The sequence below is a fragment of the Pempheris klunzingeri genome, chromosome 7, assembly GCF_042242105.1.
Source record: "Pempheris klunzingeri isolate RE-2024b chromosome 7, fPemKlu1.hap1, whole genome shotgun sequence".
NCBI lineage: Eukaryota > Metazoa > Chordata > Actinopteri > Acropomatiformes > Pempheridae > Pempheris > Pempheris klunzingeri.
In genome coordinates this window covers 22,359,556-22,382,925 of record NC_092018.1, presented here as the reverse complement: position 1 = coordinate 22,382,925, position 23,370 = coordinate 22,359,556, and the positions used below count along the sequence as shown (strand labels likewise).

The window sequence follows — 23,370 nt, the reverse complement described above, 5'->3', positions numbered from 1 at the left end:
ATGTGCAAAATGTATGCAGATATGCCTTCCCTCCTAATAATAATAATAATAATAATAATAATACATTTTATTTTTAGGGCGCCTTTCAAAGCTCACAAGGTCACCGTACAGAACACAAATAAAACATACAATATAACGGTACGGAGAACTACCTGCCCTCATCTTTGGCAACATCTAATGACAGGATCTCACTGTAATACCATGGAATGTAGTTATTTTTTTATGTTTTTATTCCACGAATAGGCTTGTGTTTGAAGAAAATGTACTTACTACCCAATATTTTTTATTAATTATTGATTCTGAATAAAAATGGTGCTCTTTCTGCGCTGTCACTCAGGCACTGATGTAACTTTTCCAATTTTGAGTTTCTTTATTTAAAAACAGTAAGGAGTCACACAGAAAAATAATTATTACCACGGACTGATTCCAAATCTGGCAATAACAGACATATACTGGGCAATACTGAAATGTCTAACAAACAGATGTCGTACATTTTTACATATCAACTCTGAGGTTTACATCATAGGAGACCACATAATAACAGTAAGTCTATAACTCCACTGAACTTTGTCTGAATAGATGCAATTTTGCTTTTGTGCAGTGCTTTTATTATCTTACATCCAGCTTTAATACATTACTATAACAAAATAAAACAAAACATTGTATATAACACTGCACGTGCAATGTGCTCAGTAGAGTGAATTTCTATTGTAAAGTAAAATGGAGATATATAAATATGAACATTTGAATCCTTCCTCTAAAACAGCAGCCCATACTGTTGAGCCCACTTACTTCACTGGAATTTAATCTGTGATTTAAGATGCAGGATAATGGTAGAAGAGGCCAGAGCGGGAATAATATTTGACAGTTGGCACCAAGAAATGCACTCTAAATACTCTAAATGTACAATACAAAATTCCTATGGGTTCACAAGTGCTGATGCCACTGTCCCAGTCAGTATCTGTGCACTGATTAAATGGCTGCGTTGTCTGACATTTTAATGTGCTTAAAGGAAATAGGGTGTTGTCGTTCGAGGTGGGATGACTCTTTCGGAGTCTGGCACTGCTCTGAAAAGCTTTGGCTCTCTTGTGTTTGCGTCTTTGAAGACCATAATGGAGGCGATGTTGCCGCAGCGATAGCAGTAGTTGGGAGCCGACCACACCGTGACCAGCTTCTCATCAAACATGAACTTGTAGCCTTCGTGGACGAGTTGGTGCGCCCTGCAGATCAGCTTCAGGTTGTTGATGTGAACAAACTAAAAGAGAGAAACAAAAGAAGGGGAGAAAGAGAAATACATTCAAAACAAAAAACACAACCAATGTGAACAGTCATCACCTCTTATTGGACCCACGGGGCAGTGAGAGGCAACCGTCTGCACTTTGACAACTTTGACCCTTTCTGCATAGAGGTCACACAGTGTACTTATGTACATGTTTTATTTTTTAATAAATGTGCAATATTTTCTAAAAAACATGTATCACTTAGTCATTATAGGGTATTGTGTGTAGCACTTTGAGGGGGAAAAAAAAGAATTTAATCCATTTTGGAAAAAGGCTGTAACATAAAATGTGGAAAAAGTGAAGCGGTATGAATACTTTCCAGATGCACAGTATATTTCTGCATGCATAAATTATTTTTTATAGTTCACATCACAAAACACTTTATCATATAATTTTATTCATTTGTTTTTTAAATGCATATTTCTACAAGAATGCATGCAGTGCATTCCTTGTTTTTCACGCCTGAAGATCATGGTGACATCAGTAAACAAATGCTGTGTTCATGCCATATACAATGCCTATAAAAAATATTCACCCCCCCTTGGATGTTTCACCCTTTCGTTGCTTTTATACATGAAATCATGGTCAATATAATTTGGCTTTTTTGACAATTTGCACACACAAAAAAAAAAAAAACTTTAATAAAGTGAAAACAGATTTTTACAAAATAATGTCAATTAATTAAAAATATATAAGGTAAAGTAGATGATTGCATAAATATTCACCCCCTTCAGGTCAGTATTTAGTAGATGCACCTTTGGCTGCAATCACAGCACTGAGCCTGTGTGGATGTGTCTCAATCAGGCTGCCACATCTGGACACTGCAATGTATCTCCATACGTCCTTGCAAAACAGCTCGAGCTCTGTCAGGTTGCTCGGGGGATCGGCCGTGAACAGCTCTTTTCAAGTCCAGTCACAAATTCTTGATTGGATCGAGATCTGGGCTTCGACTTGGCCACTCCTGAACGTTCACCTTGTCGTCTTTGAACCATTTCTGTGTAGCTTTTGCTGTATGCTCGGGGTCGTTGTCTTGCTGGAAAATAAATCTTCTCCCAAGTCATAGAGTCGGATTATTCTCAAGGACTTGGCGATATTTTTCTGCATTCATGTTCTCCTCTACCTTTACGAGCCTTCCAGGGCGCGCAGTCTTTTCTTGCCCGGTCACTCAGTTTGTGAGGACGGCCAGCTCTAGGCAGATTTAAACTAGTGCCATACTCCTTCCATTTCTTAGCAGGTAGCAGGAATACTGATGAACCAGAGACTGGACCCCCCCAGACACAGGTGTTTTTATACTACAATCACTGGACACACATCAGCTGCACTCAGGTGATCTCCATTTCACTAATTGTGACACTGCTGGCATCAACTAGCTGGACCTCTGTTGAATTAGGTCAGTCACTCTGAAGGGGGTGAAAATTTATTTCAAACTCTAACACTTATTTTAAACTATATCATTTTAATTAACTGACAGTTTGTAAAAATCTGTTTTCACTAGCTTCTTTTTTTTTTTTTTTTTTACAAATTCTTGTCAAAAAAGCCAAATTATAAAAAAAAGAGCACAATACACGTTCTCGCTGTTGCAGCCGTTGGTGAAAGGCCTTTTCACAGCAGACATATAGACTCGGGGAAATGACAGGTGACACCAACAACATTAATGATGGCTCCGTCCTGTTCAAGTGTCCCAGTCGGCCATGACAGTGTGACAGTGAGCTGTCGTGAACGATACCAGGAGCCTGAAACTAAAGCAGCTGCATGGAATTCATTCACTCCTGTGACAAGTCCTCTGTGGAAAAGGGTCCATGTAAAAATTAAATCTGTGCTTTTTTTTGATTGTATTAAGGTTCTACAAATAAAGTGAATCCTGGTGGGGATGAATGTTGAAGAGTTTGTGCAGTTACAATGTTACTGAATTTCAAGCTACAATGGCCTTGCCGATGACATCTGGGAAATTGTTATTGTGTGTAAATTAAGTGTGTTGTTTTGATCACCTTCATCATTATTCTGGGCTGAATCATCGTCACAGCCAGTGACTCATGACTGATCAGTTAATCAGTGACCTAATCAGTGCCACTAATCCAGCGTGCTGTTCAGTGATGGACTACCCGCTCAACCAGGAACAGATCTGAAACCAGCTAAATACACAAAACCACATAGCGAGTAAGTGCCAGTCCATACCAGAGGATACCAAACAGGCAAGCATGTTCCAAGCACAGCACTGTGTAAGGAGACAATTACGATTTGTAATTTCTACCTGCAGAATACTCCTTATAAGTGATCGAGGTGAAACCCAGAATGATACCAGAATAAGTGCGACGGTGTCAAAAGAGTTGTGTGGGGGGGGGGTTGTGTTACATTTGATGAATTATAAATGAACAGCAGGAAAACACAAACAATCATCATCAGAGAAGCATTTAGATTTATATATCATGGCCCAAAATTAAAAACACTTCCCCTGTTGTCTCAGTACGGTCTTTCACTAAAGTCCAAGATGATCACAGGCGTGTCTTTTTGTGAACACGCCTTAGGGTGGCTTTCCAGTAGCCACTGTGAGTGGCTCCCCCAGAGGCAGGCAGTTCTACTGCGAGCTCATCAGCTCTCTGCAGATTAACACTCACACATCAAACACGCTGATGTTTGCAGCGCGGTCGCGAATTCTGTCACTGCAGACCTTTCTGCACTCAGCCGTGCATGAAACAGCAGTAGCAAGAGATGACCCCGTCTTACTGCCTTTTCCCGAGTGCGCCTTGATGGGATGTGAAAAGGGCCATTTCGCCCATTACACATGCTATAGAGTTCAAGAATGTATCCTTTGTGAACTGTAAGATTTAAATATCGAACACGTGTTTTCTGGCGGCGGTTGGTCTGATGTGCTGATGTCTGAGTGTGCTTTTATGGGCCGCAGCGAGATGTAACATATGGACGATATGCCATCATTGTTAACGTCGCCACGTTTCATGAGCTTGTTGTGACTGCATGTCAACTCGCCACACAAAAAGACAAGAGAAAATCTAAATGCCACATTATAGCTGATTACAATTTTTACTTTTAGGTATCATTTCATTGACTTATATGTCATTTTTGAAAGTCATGCAAATTAATTGCCCACACAATTGTGTGGGTAAAGGCACACTGATATTACAGAGGTATTTTTATATAAAAATGTTGCCTAGTGCAGCTTCACAGAAATACTAACTTTTGTATGTCTCCATTGATAAAACTCAGGTGGGTATGTGTATTTATTTTACACTATACTATAACTTCAAACACTTCTTTCTACTTATCATGAAATACATCCAATATTTCATGATCATGTAGGAATATAATCATAATGTACATGTGTACTCAACGTTAGCATGAGCTGAACTCAATGAAAGTAAAAACCAACCTACCTCATTTGTGACCTTTGCGCCAAAGAGCCAGCCAGCTCCTCTGGGGCTGATGGCCCAAGTGTCCACGTCTTCAGGGTCCGACCACACTAGGTCACAAAATGCTCCTTTGTGGGGGATCTCCTGGTTCCGCTCAATGGTTCGAATTTGATCTAGTGTTTTGATGTCTGGGGAGAGGCCTCCGTGGACACACAGGATCTGCTCGTCCATCAGCTGACAAAAAAACATAATAAGCGTAGACGGCCAAGGGTTACAAACCTTATGTAACATAAGAATGTGGGGTTTTCAGGTTTGAATGGCCAACATAATTTGCCACGCAAAACAAATTGGCTCCTTCTGATTTGTACACAAGTGGAGATGAGGGCTTTCATACAACTTTAATCTGATTGATCGTTCATTCTCTGAAAAAAATGTAATGTGGAAATGATGGCCAAACAGCAGGCAGGTGCATACTTTTATATATTTACATTTTACTTTGTGTTTGAAGTTTATTCTTATTCTTTTGGAGCTGTGTGTAACAAAAAGCAATTTCCCCCTGGGGATTATCAAAGTAATTCTGATTCTGATTCATTACAACGTGCAACGCATTTAATCTGTGTCATAACACGACAGTAACCGAAAACTCCTGCGGCTCATTCGAAGCCCAGCTAACAAATAACTTAACATGAGCCTCATTTCAGGCTTTCGCGTGGAACTGTCACTGATCAGGTAACATCAGTAACCTTCTCCCATCTTTGGACATAACAGCAAATAAACACAAAGCACGACAACACTTCAACACTTACAGCTGCAACTGTCAACATGTCAAACACTTTGGTGCAGTAACGCCACGCATTCGCATTCCCGTACTTGGTCTGGCACTCATCTGAAAGACAAAAAAAAAAGGATTCATTTATTTAACAAAACAGATGGTTGTGATCGTGGTTCAGGAACCAAGATTAGTAACAATGCAATATACAGATGACCAACGACTGATCAACCTTTTACCACTAATCAGATCTCACCATAAAAGCCGTAAACTTGGGTGATCTGTCTGCTCTCGTGGTTTCCACGTAGAAGCGTGATGCGGTCAGGCCATTTGGCTTTCAGCACCAGCAGGTAGGTGAACGTCTCCAGGCTGTAATATCCTCGGTCGACAAAGTCGCCCTGCAGGAGGCAGAGCTTTATTACCAACAGCAGGCCAACGCGCCAGTTAAATGGACGGCATTAAGACGGATGCCTCTCAAGTTCGAACTGATCTCGATATACGCACCATAAATATGTAATTTGTGTCTGGAACCTGGCCGCCAGTTCGGAAGAGTTCGCACAGATCATAAAACTAAGACACAAAGAGACAAAGTTAGTGTGGGCATCACATTTGTGTGTGCAGCAGGCCGATGAAGACAGAGCTCCTACACGTGCTGTGTGAACTTCAGGCTATGCTCAGTGATGAGAGGGTAAACTCAGAGCTTGTTGTGGTGCTTTGGGTCGCTGGTGTTTACCTGTCCGTGTATGTCTCCACATACTGTCACTGGAGTGGAGACGGGCTGCACGTTGGACTCCTCCAGCAGGAGGTCACACACGTAGTCACATAACCTCTGTGTGGATGGACGGACACACACACACACACACACACACACACACACACACACACACACACACACACACACACACAGACAGAGTTCAATGCTTTTAAAAGAGACAACGTTTATGTCAAAATCACTAGTTGCAGAGCAGCACATTATTCCCACCAGCTGCGCTCCTACTTCCGTAAAGATGGAATATGTGGCCGGGGATTGCATGACTAACTACCGCCTGAGATGTACCGTCACTGGGTGTGTACTTAGATCATGTCCAGGAGCCTGCGGTCCACCAGCTATGTCTCAGTCCTCCCGTACAAGGGAGATCGCGTTTAAAGCAGCAGACCCCCCACGCTCACTCCAGGCTGTTGATAAGCAGTGGGCTGTCTGACGTTAGCCAGCATCCTGACAGCCAGCATCACCGGGTCGCTGCGGGTGTGTGGGCACCCTGGCGTCGGCGGACAGCGGCAGACCACAGCACGTCCCCCCCTCGCTACCGACACTTTACAGGACAGCTGAACTTATATTCGGCTAAACTGAGCAATTTCTTCAAGCGGCGTTGACTTCCTGGCCAAGAGATGAAGCCAGCAGGCTAACGCTACAAGCTAGCTGAAGCTAACGGTAGCTAATAACGCCGTTACAACAACAACAGCAGCAGCAGCAGAGAGCTACCTTTGCCCTGACAGGCTCGTCGCGTGCCCTAAGCGAAAACAAGTCCATAAAGTCACATTTACCTTGAGGTCATTTTCTGGGAGGTATTTACACTGTTTTGCAATTTCTGCATATTTATCCAAATCTAGAGGCGCCATTGCAGCTGGCTAGTCGTCATGCGCAACTTCCTGCAACACTTGAGCGAAGTTCCATCTACCTGTGCAGAGCCCTCTGCTGCCACCTGTCGTCTCCCTCAACGGATACAACCGAGGGGCATTTTTATAGCGTTAACTTATGACGACTGAAACCCAAGCTGTGACCAAAACGAAGACACAAAGCGCGTCTCTGTCTTCTGTCCTCCGTCATCCTACATTTAGAAATTTATGTCTGTCGTGTGCGTTTTATTTTGATGGTTTTCACCGGAAGTCTTACTGTGACAATGCGTCTGACTTGAAGCAAGTGGTCAACAGAGAGGTCCCGCTTCTAGTGTTCACCACAAATGCACTTTTGAAAGTAATACAGGAAAAAGTAAAATTCACCCAGATTTAAGTTTAAAATAACATGAAATCAACGAAAGAATGAATGACTATGTTATTGGATAAATAAAGAAAGTGTCTACACTAGTTTTCAAAATAAAGCTGACATAGACAGAGATGCAGTTACATGTTGTGGCCGCCCGAGGGCAGTGTACACTGTTTTTAACCCACAACCACCTTACAAGCCTTAACACGCCAACATCCAAGCCTGCCGCGTACCAAGAGTCAAGGCTGACACATGAAAGCATGCTGCTATGTCCGGTGATAACATTCAAAATAAATGGTTTATAACGTAGAAGCGCAGTTATGCAATGGGACCTGCGCAAGTACTCTGTAGCCAACAAACACACATTTCTGGGTATCAAAATAACAAGACATGTACCCGTTTGGGTTAATGCATTGAACAAACCCTCTTGTTATCAAATGTTCTGTGTCCTGTGGACCCAACGATGAAATAAGTAACATTAAACATTAAAGCTGAGCTGCGCCTTAATTAGCCAAGAACTCAATCACCATTGACTGTGTTTCTCTAAGAAGTGACAACGAGGGATGATGAATGATAGTTTCCGTCAAATACAGATGCGTAGCACTAGACATGGAAACAGATGAGCCCCGGGTGTTTCACTGATGACATGACTGATGACGGTGCTTGCACACTTTCACTCTCATAAATCCATGGCATTTCTGTGACATGGGTGCTGGGGGTGCGCACCTGGGCTGTGGGGTGTGTAAGTGTGACATCACCTAATTCTTCCACAAAGGCGCAGCTTCTCTACGAACTGTGCTTCCTGAAGTTGTTCAATTTATGAATGGAACCGGTTCGGTTTTGATGCTTTAGGGATCGTTTAATATTATCTGCCGTCTTCCACAGACTGTCAGGCGCCTTCACGTGGGCGTTTACTAGCCACAGCCAGCCAATGAGCGAGCGCCCAGGGGCAGGGTCCCCATTGGCTGCCAGGCACGTCAGTCCCGGGCGGCAGCATGGTAGGTTGAGGCGCAGCTGGAGTGTTGACGGAGGTTCACAGGGCAACAAACAGCAGCGTACGCCGCCGGGGGACATCAATGGTGGAGTACGCGTCCATTCAGGGAAAGGTCTGAGAGAGACCATTACTCGGGCTTACATGGAGAGCTGGAAGTGAATATGAGGCTAACGTCCTTAATGATGTACATATCTCCGGTTCTGCTAGTTATTTTCTATGTATATATCGGGTTTTCTGAAGCTGCACCTCGCGTCAGCCACTACGATGCGTCGCCTATCTCCAGCAAGCCCGGCTCAGCCTCCGACACCCGGGAGACCTTCCACACCGACATGCCTCGGACTTTACCCGACAGCAGGTTAACTCTCGGGCCTCTAACCGGGCTCACGCCGTCGCATGCCATTGTTTCCGTGGGCCCGACCACTGCCACTAGCCCCGTTAGTAAAACCACCACTGCGACCACCGTCCAGCCTCCAACGACGGACCCGACCACCACCACCTCCACCACCACCCCCGCCGCCGCCGCCGCCGCCGCCCCTGATACCGGAATGAATTCGGTCCTTAAAGAACAAATAACAGCGCAGCTTTCCAAATCAATCGGCGCACGAAAAAGATCCACCGATGCTCAGACGTCACTGTTTGCTCCGGAGAAGACGCTGCAGACCCTGGTGTCCGTGGGCTCCGTGGTGTCCCAGCGCTCAGCCAACGATGCCTCGGCTGGAGACGGTGTCGGCACATCTGTTACCCCCGTAGACAACAGTCAAGGTGAGCAACGGTACCTTCCAGTGAAATGAAATGGCGACAGGGGAACGAAGTCATACCGATTTTATAGGTTTTTGGAAATGATGCGTTATAAATAGAAAAAATGAGACATCGGGGGTAAAATTCAGGGCTGCGCGTGTGTGTGTGTGTGTGTTTTTTATTTTTATTTTTCATCTCAACGCATTCATGCTCATGAAAACGAGTCTGCGGGGAGGGAGAAGGAGACATTCACGTCTCGTAAGCTGCTAGAAGGAGCAAGGTGGTCGCACGGTGGTTTTTTGACGCAGAGAGCGACCGAATAAACCAGACTGCAACAATGGGCAGCCCCCCAGATCGGAGGGTGTTCCCCCTTCCAGTGGTCGGGAAATCACTCAATCCTAATCTCATGAAAAGCACTGTTCATGCGCTATTTTGTCCAATGTGGGTTTGTCTGTGTGGCTTACGTTATATTAGTCCAGAGGCCTTTTATTGTAGGATGAGTGGGCCACATATTACAGTGGACTGGAAAAAGGAGGAGGAGGAGGAGGAGGGGTGGGTGGTGTGAGGGGGTGTGAGGTTGATCCTGTTGTTGTTCCATCAATTTATCCAGTCCATCAGTGCGCGCAGCATCCACGCAGGGCCTGGTCCCTCTGTGTCACACCAGACATGTTTGGCATTGACAGGAAACGACAGGAAGCTGCCTCAGACAGCTGCTCCGTCCCCCTCTATTGTTGTTTTTTTTTTTTTTTTTTGCTGTGGCACACACAGAACAAGGCCTTCCAACCAAAATGGCCAGGCAGGCCAAGCCATGAATGAGCAGTGACAGCGGAGCCCCTCCTCTTACCTCTCACACAGCATCCCAGCATCCATGTGGGTGTGTTGTTCTCCACACGGGCCGGTGGCTCCTGTCCAAAGAGCTCCGTTAGGGTCAGGAGAGTCTGCTGAAAGCCAGAGGGGTGGGTGTTTCAGAGACAGAAGAGGGTGCCCCTCCAGTCCCGCTAGGAGACGGAGCTTTTCCATTCTTCCTGAAGGACAGATGCTAGGAGCCCAACTCATCATCCCCTTTGAGAATATGAACATTACAAAATAAGAATGATTTTCCCTTGCTTTCAATCAGATCCTCATTACGCTTCCCCCCAGGAAATGCCATGTTCTAGATGTTACTTCATGACCCCCCCCCCCCCCCCCCCCCCACCAGAATATTAAGTCTAGACTGTTTTATTTCATATTCTGACTGATACTGGCTCGTCACATCAGGGGTCCAGTCAGTCATGTTTATTACATTGACCCTTTGTTCTCTCCTGTCTGTACTACCTCACTGACAGCACTGATAGGGGGAGGATTAGACGAGCCGATCTAACTGGCTCTTTGTGGAGTGCTTCTGTTGGGATGACACCAGATCTGACAGAAATGGTTTTGGGAGAAAGAAGGGGAGGAGGGGGGGGGGGGCATCCTCTGTATCGTGTACTCCACCTAGATTGTGCATTGAGTGGCTGGTTTAAGATGTCCAGATGTTCAGTGGAATATTTTTAGAATCAGGTGTGTGACGCTAGTGGATGGATTTGAATGATGTACTTTGCATGGTTGTTCACGGTCTTATTTTCTTGGGGGGGTGAAGCCCTGAATTTGCGTAAGGAGACGAACAGCTGCGTTAAAATCCATCCTTCAATTAGAACAGAAACAACTAAACATGTATCTCCATCCTATTTTGATAATTCATTCATTGTTTACGTCTTTTTTCTTTTTGTAGAAATGCCAAACACTGACTGTTTCCAGCTTCTCGGTTGTGAGGAGTTACTGCTTTGTCTTTGTTTTATTCAACAGTGAACTGAATATCTGGCTTTTGGAGCTGTCGGTTGGATAAAATGCGTAATAATCAGACACGGAGTTTTAGGAAACTGTGATGGGCATTTTTCTCCATTTTCGGACATTTTGCAGGCCAAATAACAAAATAGATACAGAAAACAGGAGCAGATTAATTGATGCTGAAGTGAGTTGTTAGTGGCTGCCCAATTATCCATCTACATACTTCTGTCAGCTTTTGTATTTTGTGGCATAATTGCAGATGAATTGCCCTAAAATGGTGGTGTGTTTGGACGGTTCCCTTAGTAAATCAGTCAGTGTTATTTATTGGTTCTTTAGGATGAAATCAGAATCAGGATCATTACCAAGCAAGTTTGCACAGTTCAAGGAATTAGCCTTGGTATATTGGTGCGTATAATAAGCGCAGAAAAAAAGAAATAAGAAGTAAAAACAAGTACGGCAAGTGAAGAAAGTCAGCAAACATAAATAGAAATATTTAGTACAGCAATACAGGAGGTGAAAAAATACATGTGCCGTATATCTGTTTTTAAAAACGAACAAGCAGAAGATGAACATTAATGTAAGGCAAATCCGCCCTCTTGTGTGAGATCATTCATCAAACGCTCACTGTGCCTAATTGAAAGTATCACCAGGAACCTCTGCATTGTTGTGGTGCAGAGGCCTCCACATAATAACAAAGGCGTCACCTGAGTTGAAGCCTCGCCCTGCTGCGAATACGCATTCCCTGGCGGGGAGATGTAAGGTATGTTTTCACGTAGGTTCTCCTGTCTTTGAACTATTTCTCAGTATTTTTCTGGAAGCTGATAATGTAGTATGACGCTTGAACCAAAACTGAAATGGTCTGGGTTGCAGGGGCGCCTCCCACCGCTGCTGTTTTCTCTGTAGCAGCACGGACGAGCTAGCAAGCGTTGAAATAAGCAAGAGGGGAGTTTTGAGACCTGACTTGTTCTGAACAGCCTGCCGCTGCCTGTGTCTGAATACCTGCCCTGCTGTCACACCACTTCACAGCAGCCAGACAGACAGACAGATAGGAGAGAGGTGAACTCCGCTACCCCCTTCACTGTCTGCCACACACAGGTCCAGTCCGGTCTACATCAAACCTGTTGTGTGGCTTTACAGATCATCCCAATGGGCCCCCACCCCCCACCTAGAGGGAGCCTGCTTTTAAGAATTAACTGCTGTGTGTGTGTGTGTGTGTGTGTGTGTGTGTGTGTGTGTGTGTGTGTGTGTGTGTGTGTGTGTGTGTGTGTGTGTGTGTGTGTGTGTGTGTGTGTGTGTGTGTGTGTGGTGATATGCATTCACTGGATCTCACACATTCTCCGGCGTGATCAGGGCTGACAGTCCTTCAGTGGACGTCACTATAGCAAGGCTCTGACAGTGGGCTTTACTCCACAGGCTTGCATAACCACCACAGGTCTCTCTTAGTTACATAAAGGTCCAAGCAACAGCGGAAGAGGAGCATAATCTGAGTGGGACGCCACTCGCCAGGGCGGGAATACATTAAAATTCAGCTGTCCCCTCTTCTTTATCGAACTGCTAGCCGAGGTGTTGTGTGCGATTTGGGTGTTGATAAATGAAAAACATTTTTGCTCGCGTGCCCTCGCATCTCTTATCTGTGTGTTTTCTTCATTCGTGCAACTGCTGAGCACTGAACGGAGACGTGTAGCCGGGCATTCAGTCGCAGCTCGCCACGCCTAACCTGAGATCAGATGAATAAATAATAGATAGCCACTCAGTACTCAGCAGGGTCATGCACATGTCTGTCATTATATCCTCTGGTTTCCTAAAGCTTAAACTCTTTAAGTTTTTTTTGTCACAGGCAACACAGCAGGGCTTGATTTACCTGATGTACCAGTTTGTTGTAGACTGGCATGAAACTTCATTAGGGGAATTCATGAATCATTCTTAGAGGGAAATGCAGAGCAATCATTTATGTACAGTAGAGCTTGTAGAAGCAGACTGAAAAAGCTGTCTTTTTGAATTCCTCCATCGGTGAGAGCCATATGGGCGAGGAAAGGGAATTAGCAGCTCTACCTACTCCTTTAGCACATTGCACTGGGCAGCTCCCAGGGGCCGAAGATACATGAAGCATGTGAATGAACGAGGCGGCTCTGAGTGGATGATGAAAGGGTAGACGCACTGGATTGTCCCTATTGTTCAAACCTAAAGGGCAAAGGTAAACTCTAACCTGAGCCAGCTGGAGCTCGTACAATGTCTTGAATTTGTCAGTTGTACGCTTAAGTTGACAGGCTTCAATTTCAGTGAAATCATTAGCAGAAGCTGATGGGACCACACATTCTGTTCATTGAACAGAAAAAATCTAATATCGGTCGAATGGTCCATGTCAGTTTGAATTATTTCAAACAATAAAAACAGTTGATGCATGAAATACATGTGATACATATCATAACCCCTATAAATGGTAAATGGTCTTCTGTAGCACCTTTCTAGTCATTTCGGCCATTCAAAGCGCTTTTGCACTACATCACACACTTTAACGCACATCATCCATACAGGAGGAATCGAAGTCGAAGAAGTCAAATCCTTGAGGCAGAATTGTATAATTATACCACTGCCAGTGCATCTCATGCAGTATTTCCCATGTCTTGTCTGTCCCCTTCCCTGTGACACCCCCATCCCTCCACCCAGAGGGCCTTTGTAACTGCAGCAGCGGTGGTGAGGGGATTTTCGACCCCAACGAGTGCAATCAGAAGACGGGTCAGTGTTCGTGTCTGCCGGGATACGCCGGTCTGCAGTGTGAGGACTGCGAGGAGGGACACTTCACCAACGGCACCAGCGGCTGCCTGCCCTGCACCTGCGACTCCTTCGGTGCCGTGAACCACCTCTGTGACAGGTCAGCCTGCTTTCTCTGATCGGGGTTTTCACCCTCTGACAGCCATGTCAGAGTTGTGTGTTTGTCGTGTCAACATGCTGTCATTGTTCATTTCTGTGTTGTTAATATCTGGCTGGAAAGTGTTCATCTCAGCACTCATAACACATACTTTTGTTTCCCTAATGGGAAATGGGACTGTAGTTTACTACACAGATCGATCTATTCAATCGTTACGATGCTTTAGTGAACTACGAACCTCGACACTGGTTTGATTTGAATGAAACCTGAGTAAATGTTACTTTCAGTAAATCTTGTTTGTTGCACTTTATCAGATTTTACTTGTTCTATTCATCAGTTATGAAGCTGTTGTAGGCTTATAGTTGTTGTCAGCTTCACCAAAAACCTCACAGATTACCTCACTGCTTAGCTGTGTTACTCCTCTGTAATGAGCTGTCATATCTGACACCTTGTAAATGTAATTCTAATCACAAAACTGTTCAACCAAACTATTCTATTCTACCAAATTCAACTAAATCTTATTTTTTAAAAGAGTCCTAGTTATTCTGAAAAAATTTGTAAAATTATCTGTATTTGAAGCTAATGAGAGACTGTTACTTTTACTTTTTTTCTTTTTTTTTTTACCTGCAACTGGTTATGGTAAGTTCTAAAGTTAGATTTAGATATTTTTAGGTATAACATCACTGGTGGTTGAGGTACCTAAGCTTGATACACTTTGATGTGTCGTCACCTCTTTATTTGGTTGCTTGAGTCTTTTACTGGAACATTACTGTTGACATTGGTTGAACTTGGACTTGATCTGCATAAAAAGCACGTGACTGAAAGTGTGCAAACCTTCTGACCACAGTGACAGCCCACCACAGCATTCTGCAGAGCGTGGGCAAAACAAGACGGATAATTGTCACTTAACCTGGAAACAAATCCTGTTTATCAAACTGGCGAGATTTACTTGGAGCATTAGTGAATGTTTTCAGGTGACTCTCACATGTAGCCCGGTTGTATGCATTATAGGTGCGGTGGGTTTCCGTGACGAAGCCAGACATGCCCTCTGGAAGATGTGTGATGTGTACCTGCAAAGTGGCTACAGCTTTTTAAAGGAGTGCTATCTTTAGCAGCAAAAATGCTTGCCAAGCCCAAACAGACTGTCTGTCATGAATTAGTGTTTGTTATCTCATAAAGACAGAGACAAGATGTTCTGGGGCTCAGCTTTGGTCAGATGTTGTGTTCATCAAAACGCAATAGCTCTGCAGAATCATTATTCTGCCCACTGAGTCAGGCCATCGGGCCTGCAGGCCTCCCTGAAGGCAGCAAAATGTTCAGACCCTGCGTAGTCCTCAAATTCAATGCCAGAAAACACACGGCGGACCTTACATGCAGCTTCTCTGCAAGCCAGAAGAGCTGTGACTTGGAAAAGAGGCTCCATGTGTGGGTTAGGAACGTGGTAAAAATAGCGGCTGCACTTTCCGCCTCTAACCATGAAAAGGAATTCTGCTGCTTTTCAAAAGCTTGAGCCAGTGTCCACAGTGTGTGGAGGATTTGTGTTGTCATGCTCATGAAAATTATGTCACACTGTTGGCTTACATAAGTTAAATCCTAATAGGTGTAGTCCTTTGCTGGAAACACAGCTTGTCTTTTTCATGTTTATGAAGCCTAAAATGCTGTGGGAGCTCAGTGAGATGTAGGCGAAGGTGCAGGTCAGAGAGTTATTTCAGGTCTTCGAGCTTTCACACGGTAACACACATAATGCAGTCCTCAGACAGTCTGAGCCAAGCCTGGCCACTGCTAACCCTGTTAGCCTAGCCTAGCCCCCTTTAGGAGCTTATCACTGTAAATTACACAGATTAGCCAGCTTTCCTACCCCCCAGCCTGCTGCTTTAGTTATCTTTCCCATTAAGTAATGAGCAGTCCAGCTGAGATAGAGCCAGTCGGTGCTTTAGTTGTGTCCACGGTGAAGTCAGAGCAAATTCTGACTTTAACACATGAGTTCGTATGTTCAAAAATTACACTTCCAGCCAACAAGCTGCAGAGACATCTTGGTATATTGACAAATTAAACACAGTGGGTTCAACTGTTTTCAGGGTTAGAGGTAGAGTGGGTCGTTCATCAGTTGGAAGGACGGTGGTTTGATCCCCGGCTCCTCTAAGTCAGCATGTCGAAGTGTCCTTGGGCAAGATGCTTGAACCCTTGCTCCCCTTCCGAAAAGCCCAGTCTGCTCTCATTGGTCAGTTCCCACGGGCCTGAGCAGGTACCACCCACCGAATTTTGGGATCACCGCCCCACCGTGTTTCTGAAACCACGGAGGCACGCAGCTGTAGCTGCAGTTATGCTATGAATATCGCCACAATAACCACCTCTAAACCAAAAACTTAACCGCTGCACGTGCTTGCGCAGGAATGTTAACAGTGGAGAAATTCAGCATTCAAGATTATGCTTCTCCATGACGTCTGCCATACTGTTGACGTTATTTATGTCTCTCTGTCACATGACGCTGATGAACTATATATGTCTTTACTCTCTAAACCCCAAACTTAAAACTCAAAGCATAAAAGGGTCTCATTAAAGCAGTGGGGATGGATCGATTTAATGAAAGTGAAATGTATATGTTCCATGACACATGGGAACGAGGGATGTCAAAAAAGCTCCTATAAAGGCTTCCTATTTGGACTGCCCATAGTATTAGTATTACAGTAAGGGAGTGGACTACATGTGGATCGGCATGTTGTTTAGCATCGGCTTGACTTTAGACTCAGTGTCCAGCGGTCCACTGAAAATACGGCTTTATGGGCTCATTCAGAAAATAATGAAAAAACAATGAAGTGAAATTGTTTGCGCAAACGTCCTTGTGGGGACATTTCCATCAAGAGTAAAGTTAATCCACTGGGTCTTGACCTTCTCAGACCACGGGAAGGACGTGAAGACTGTTGTGGAGGTCTTTGCAGCCAACAACAGCACAGTTTGCGTGTTTTCTTCATATCTTCGACGTGTTCCTCTCATTACCGGCGACCGGCGTTAGCAAGGTAACATCAATGGCAGACAAGCAGGTCGTTGACATCTGGTACATGGCCAAGAAATAGTACAGCATGTAACCTCACTGTAACCTCACTCACGCTGTCTATAAATTAAACAAATGTTAATTATCTCACTAATCAGTACATTATATCAGATTTTCTTTACCCTGTTTCCACTCTCAGTGCTAAGCTGCCACTGGCTCCTTTTTACACATACACCATGGTATCAATCTTCTTATCTAAGGCAAGAAAGCAAATGACTGTATATTCCTAAATGTAGAATTATCCCTTTAATCTTGTGCATAACAGCCTTCAGTCCCCTGAGAATGTCTTTTATGCAAAATGTTTAAACCTGGCTGCAGAGACTTGCTGAGTGAAGTCCAACACTGATGCTGGGTGATGAGGTCTGGCCAGTCAAGTTCTCTCACACCACACTGGGAAAACTAGTTCTTTATGGAGCCTGATCATGTTGAAATAAGGAAGGGTCTTTCACAAACTGCTGCTACAAAGTAGGGCACCATTGTCTAAAATACCATCGTATGCTGTGGCATTAGGATTCGGCATTATCGCATCTAGCCCCAGACTAAGTATGCAGGGCCACACAGTGTGGGATACATGCAGGTTAACAGGAGCTGGACACCAGCAGCCGGTACAGCATTTAGCAGCTGCTGCTTTAGAACTTCAATTGTAGTTTCCAAATGTCAGGCTAGATGACAGACCTTCTACTGTATGCTCAGAGAAGAGCTGATTTAGCCATTGTTCCTTGTTGATTTCACCCCATCATCCTCGTTGTCCCCCATTTATGATGTCAGGAGCAGTGATGGACACACTCTGGTAGAGGCAGGTTCACCTCCAGATACCCGAGAGCTGACTGACAGTGTAGCGCGAGGGAAAAGCCGTAGAGATTTGATTTTTGTTCACAAAACGCAAACCATCACACGCGTCAGTCAGTCTGAGCTCTGTTCTCTGTGATGAAGAAGTCTGTAGTTTGTCTGAGGCTGCTTTACATAACTACAGTACAATACATAGCTCAAAGCCAAACAGAACCTTCCGAAAAGATTCTCTGTCGGTGTGAAGAGAGATATGGATTTGTCGAGCCGCTGACTCTGCTACATACACACACCGAGCGCTATTAAGAATGTCCTTTGCATGTTTGAGTCACTGTTGTTGTGTGGCGACGTGTTTGTCTGAATAGCAGGCCAAATATAGATGACATGACAACACAAGGAGATATTTCCAGCAGCTAGGATTGACTGTAATAGAATACTTATTTTCAGCCATCTAAAACATCAATGTAAATGTCAGAAATCTGCATCAGCTTTGTCAACTCAAAGAGCAAAACCTTCAAAGAGGGTGCATAGTCAATCAGCAGCAAGTAGAAAGACCCTATGGAACATCGATTTGTTCTCTTATAACCTCAAGGTTACTCCTTGATTCACAAAAAAAAAACGTATTTCCCATCACAAACTAACTTCATGCCTATTTGTTACGAGGGTCATTGCACAGAATGTGTAATGTCTGGAAGATATAATTCAGTTTGATCAAAATGCTGAACGGTAGAACTTCATTTGAAGAGGCTAGAATAAACAAATGATAAATAAATAGATCCCGGTGGGTGTATTTAATGGGTAAACGGCTATCCATCAGCACAAACAAGCACCAAGCTCATTTTAGGGCCTCGGTTTGTTGATTAACTCACCTTTTACAAGAACTGCTGATAAGGATGTGACCTCTGCTCACGGCCAACATGGTGGACGCTCTCCTTTCACAGTGCACTGTGTGTGTGTGTGTTGGTGTGTGTGGTGTGTGAACTACTGTTCTGCCATCCAAGGCAAGTGTATTATATTGTATGTATTATATCTGGCAAAGAAATGCTTGCTGTTAAAAACTGATTCTGGTGGCTTGTCTCTCCAATATCAGAGGGTTAAATTAGGATTTTTGGCAGTCCCGTTGTGTTTATTTGTTACTAAATGCAGTTGTGTTTATGACTGTATGAGACTGTATAATTCACATCCTTCACTGTGATATTTAGTCTATTTCTTCCAGCACTCATAACCCTACTACTAGTGCTAGTTTTTACTCCAGAGTTGAGGGTGATGGATGTGGGATATTAAGCCATAATGTCATGGGTTGGAAGAATGAATGATCAATGGATGATAAACAGTCAAATACAGAACAAAGGACAGATAATGTTAGAAAAGGAATAGTTCTGACCATAACAGAAATCAATCAGTGTTTAGAGTTTAAAGTGTTTATACTGTTCTGTGTGGCCCCATTCAAAGGTTGCCATGCATGAAGTGGGGGTGAATGTTAGATTGCCTGTTTCAAAGAGTTACTGAAAATGTTGGACACAACACCCCTATTCCAACGTTGGAAAAGTGTGGCGTCAGGATGGGTTTTCCAAAAGTCAGAAGATCAGCAAAGTTATTACGGTTCACTGAGTGTGACATGAATGTCTGAACCACTTTCCATGAATAGTCGTCCAGACATTTGCTGTTGTTGAGACATCTCCTTAAAAACATGAATGTTATCCTCATGGTGGCATTAAAGCAAAGTCAGTGGATCACCAAAGTGTCATGGTAATCCATCCAGAAGTCATTAAGGTACTTCCAATTTCCAACCCTAAACACTTGGTAGTACGTCCTGGATCATATGTGTTAATACTGGGTAATTCACTAATCGGTGTCAGTCACACATAGTCAGATAAATATTGCTAAACCAATCGACAATCGTCGAACTGACCCAGTCCTGGGACAACACACTTCATTGAAAGCCAGACAAATGAAATTCCTCCAGGGCTAGCAGCTCTTTCAAGCTGGGTGAAATCTGTAATTGCATCCTTACTCAACAACCCTAATAAGATTTACTGCTCTTGGCCTCTCATAATGTGGCATTCTGTCTGCACCCGTTCCATAACTGATGTGACACTAAATGGACGCACACTGTTACCCACTGTTAACCACTTGGATCTGTCATTAAAGTTGTGTCAGTACTGTATTTGGGTCAGCTCACGTGGGCATTCTCTATAGGGCATTTCTTTTGACTATAGTGTATGGAAGGCACCACCGTCTGTAATGAAATATTGATTGTGGGTGCAGATGTTTCCGCCTCTGCATTATGTGTCACTCTGCTGTGGATGTGTCATTGCCATCAATGTATCTTTACTCAGTATTGATTACAGCGTCTGTTTGGTATTATTTTTGCAGTAATATGAGAACTGGGTGCAGTTGCTAGAGAAAATACAAAAAGTATTTCCTCTTTAGTTTAATTTACTTCATTTTCAGGAGTCAGTGATCCAGGTATGTTGATGTTTTCTATCAGGTTGCCTTGAGAAATGCACACTGAAATGTATCATTCAGCAATTGTTATCTTTCGCTTTAATATCAGAAAGCAGCAGTGGACTGCAGGGCTGCAGGGTTAGAGCCACATGTCCCAGTCCTGACTGATGGCCACACTCGGGAGACCTGCAGTCAGTGCGTGACTGGACTGCCCTGTCTTTGGCTGGGTGTTCAGTGCAGATACACAGAGGTACAGGGCCGATCCTGCTCTTCCATTCAAAGCCTCATAGCTGTTCATTTATATGATTATTCAGTCATGTTTTTTTTTTATGAATTAATGAATGAATTAGTTAGTCATCTAAAAGGCCTAGACCTCTTCTACATTTTAATGTGCACGTATGTGTGCCTGTGTTGGAGGAGTGTCAGTCTGCCTGAAAGGGGTATTCTGACATTTTGGAATTTGCCGTCATCCTGTCCACAGATGTTTAGAGACTTGTAACAGGGGTCGACTGCGTCACTTCCAGTCTTAGCCCTTCCTTCAGGCGCACCGTATTGTATTCACATTGTAGCCATTATTTTTCTTTATTGAAGATGTATATCAGTAGAGATGTCAAATTTAGACACAATGGTTTTAAAAGCAGTTAACATTGCATCTATTTATGGAGCAACAAATGATCTGTCCAATGTCCAATGTAGATCTTCTAAGTTTCCTTACTTGCAGAAGGGTTGCTGGGTCTGAGCTCTGTCAACAAAGCCCAACTGACTATTAGATGTGTTGATCACTAGCACGCTAACAAGATACAACATGTAAATCTGGCAGGTTTGAACCTGTTGGAAGGTTATGCTCATGTTAGAGTTAGGCTAGCAGGTCCCCCACGCCTCCAGTCTTTGAGCTGAGACAGTCTCAGCTTCAACCACTTCAGTAGACACTTCCAATACAAAAATTGATGCATAATATAAGCTGTAATCTGTTCCAAATTAATACGACTGACTCTAGTTAAAATGTTGAGCGAACACATTTGCCAATCTTTAATTGTGGTAATTTGAAGAACTGCTGCTTTCCATTTATACACTAACATTTCTGAAACCAGTGTGGCTCTGACCCTGGTAAATGCACTGTATTTGATGTTTCTCCACACTCCACAATTCCATTACATAATTCTAATATACAAGCTAGAAAGAAGTGCAGATTTCACCTTTGACTACATGCGATGTTGTCAGCCTTTCATATGAAAACTGGCTCATTTCATCTCCTAAATGTCTGGACCTGTCTGTGCTTTTGTTGAGGCCTTGGGCCAGTGGAGCCTGGCATGAAGATCACAAGTCCTGCTGCTGTGCTGCCTAACACACATGATTTGGCTGCACACCCAGTAATGCAACTAAACCTGGTCATTGTTCTCTGTTTATTTCTGCTAACCATTTACCTCTTGTTCATTAAAGCGGTGATAACTTCCCCGTTGCAGAGAGGATGTTTGCAACTGTCAGACACAAGTCACAGCCGATGGCCAGTGTCGCCGCGGTAGCCACAGAATGGGGTTAAGCTTTGTCGCCCATGTAATACTGACCTACTTATCATGCAGATCTGACGCAGAGCGGCTGGGCCAGCACAGCACAGAGCAGGGAGATCACACCAAAACAATAACAACCCCCTCTTCCTGGCCAAGAGGGCCAAAACTAACACCAGGATCACTGATCACTGATGGAGAAGGGTTCAGTTCTGTCCTCCAGTCCCCCATCTAGCAGGGCAGCAGTGGATCTGGTGGGTTTGCAAGCCGCAAGACTTTGTAATTAGTGCTGGTCTTCTTTTTGAGCTGTTCCCAGTCTAAGATGAAGGGGAAATGTAGACACAGATGACAGTTTGTGCTGTGTTTCCACAGGTCAGTGTCGGACTGACTGCCAGCTAGCCATGGCAGAGAACAGGTTGTGGCGGTGCTTTGAAGAACTCTTCCAGCGTGATTTATTTAGTGTTTGCTCATTTCCTGCATTGCCCGAATGATTTACACTACATTATATGGCTTTCCAGCCTTTATCATATGACACATTTGTAACATACAGCTAACTTGTTAGAAACTCTTCAGAAAGAACAGAAATGAAATATGGCAACTCACTTTTTCTTCCTATACCTTTCTTCCTCTTTCGTTCCTCTAACTAGATAGAAAACTTTTTGACATCATGGCCGAGATGATAAGCTATAGGTTAAAGGTTTTATTTTATACAACATGGCAAGATGGCAGCAGACCATCTGGCCTTACTGGCATGCTGGATGTCATGTAGCGTCCCAGGCAGGGAAAACTGTGTGGGCAGCAGCTTTTACTGTGCATCGGATCTTTATCAGCTGGTGACGAGCAGTGACAGGTAGGGTTAGGGCGATTGGACGATAATGAACTGCTGACAATTTCGTGTTTCCTGAAGCCCAGTGTGACCTCTTCAAATGTTTTGTCCAAATGAAACCCATAGATTCAGTTTCCTGTCACATAAGATACATGCAAGAAGCAAATTCTGAAAATTGAGATGCTGAAACAGATTTTATTGTGGTATTTTTTGCTTGAAAATGGCTACTAAGATGAGTTTCTTGTCAAACATTTTGGCGGTTAATTTTCTGTTGATGAACTGATCGACTGACTAATAGTTCTAATATATCCAGAGGTTGGTATCTGTCCCATTAATCTGTCCAGACATGATGATTGTATAAGGCTATTGAGCAGAACTGCTTCATGGTTATAGAGCAATAATCATATTTCATCTATTACATCATAAATGTAATGAAGTACCTTGATTTATCCCATATTTAATTTGCTATATTTGACACTCCAGACACGACAGTTTCTTATTTTATTTTGTTGATGATTTAAATTATCAAGCTATATATATATATTCATATTGTGATCATAAACCACACGCATGGTGATGGAGGATTTTATCCATATTATCCACTCTTAGTGGTTGCGGGTGTTGAAATGCTGCTCACCGGGGTTGAGTTGGTCCAGTATGTTCTAGATAAAGTAAGCACTGTAGACGACGATGGTGTATGCAGCCGTCATTCCTGCCAGGTTTTGCACACAGTTGGCAGAGCTTTTAGACACTGTTGGCATAGACAGTACGGTAACTGCTTTCAGCCATGCCAGCCCACTTTTTTAGTGGTGTCCATTATCTGGCACACGTGGTACTTTGTTTTCTTGTCACACAAGCCATTGATGCAGGTCAGCGCGGCATGTGCCGTTTGTATGCTGAATATAAATGGTGTAGAAACCCCACCCATCTCTGGCATTAAGCAGTGCT

The 23,370-nt window shown here is 43.8% G+C and overlaps 2 protein-coding genes across 2 annotated transcripts in view; one reads left to right on the top strand and one right to left on the bottom strand.

The window, feature by feature from the left end:
• Window positions 1–377: 377 nt before the first annotated feature.
• On the bottom strand, window positions 378–7,059 carry LOC139203346 (serine/threonine-protein phosphatase 6 catalytic subunit). Its single transcript, XM_070833029.1, has 7 exons — window positions 6,960–7,059; window positions 6,148–6,243; window positions 5,919–5,984; window positions 5,671–5,812; window positions 5,452–5,531; window positions 4,670–4,879; window positions 378–1,255 (listed from the first exon to the last, which is right to left on the bottom strand). Exons 1-7 carry the CDS (start codon window positions 7,032–7,034, stop codon window positions 1,007–1,009), a joined length of 918 nt encoding a protein of 305 aa, XP_070689130.1. The 5' UTR covers window positions 7,035–7,059; the 3' UTR covers window positions 378–1,006.
• Window positions 7,060–8,451: 1,392 nt separating this feature from the next.
• Window positions 8,452–23,370, top strand: part of LOC139203903 (multiple epidermal growth factor-like domains protein 9) — a 31,383-nt gene continuing 16,464 nt past the window's right edge. Inside the window, exons 1-2 of the mRNA XM_070833806.1 lie at window positions 8,452–9,154; window positions 13,604–13,808. Coding sequence (XP_070689907.1) covers window positions 8,554–9,154; window positions 13,604–13,808 — 806 coding nt within the window. The 5' untranslated portion in view covers window positions 8,452–8,553. The remainder of the gene's footprint in view (window positions 9,155–13,603; window positions 13,809–23,370) is intronic.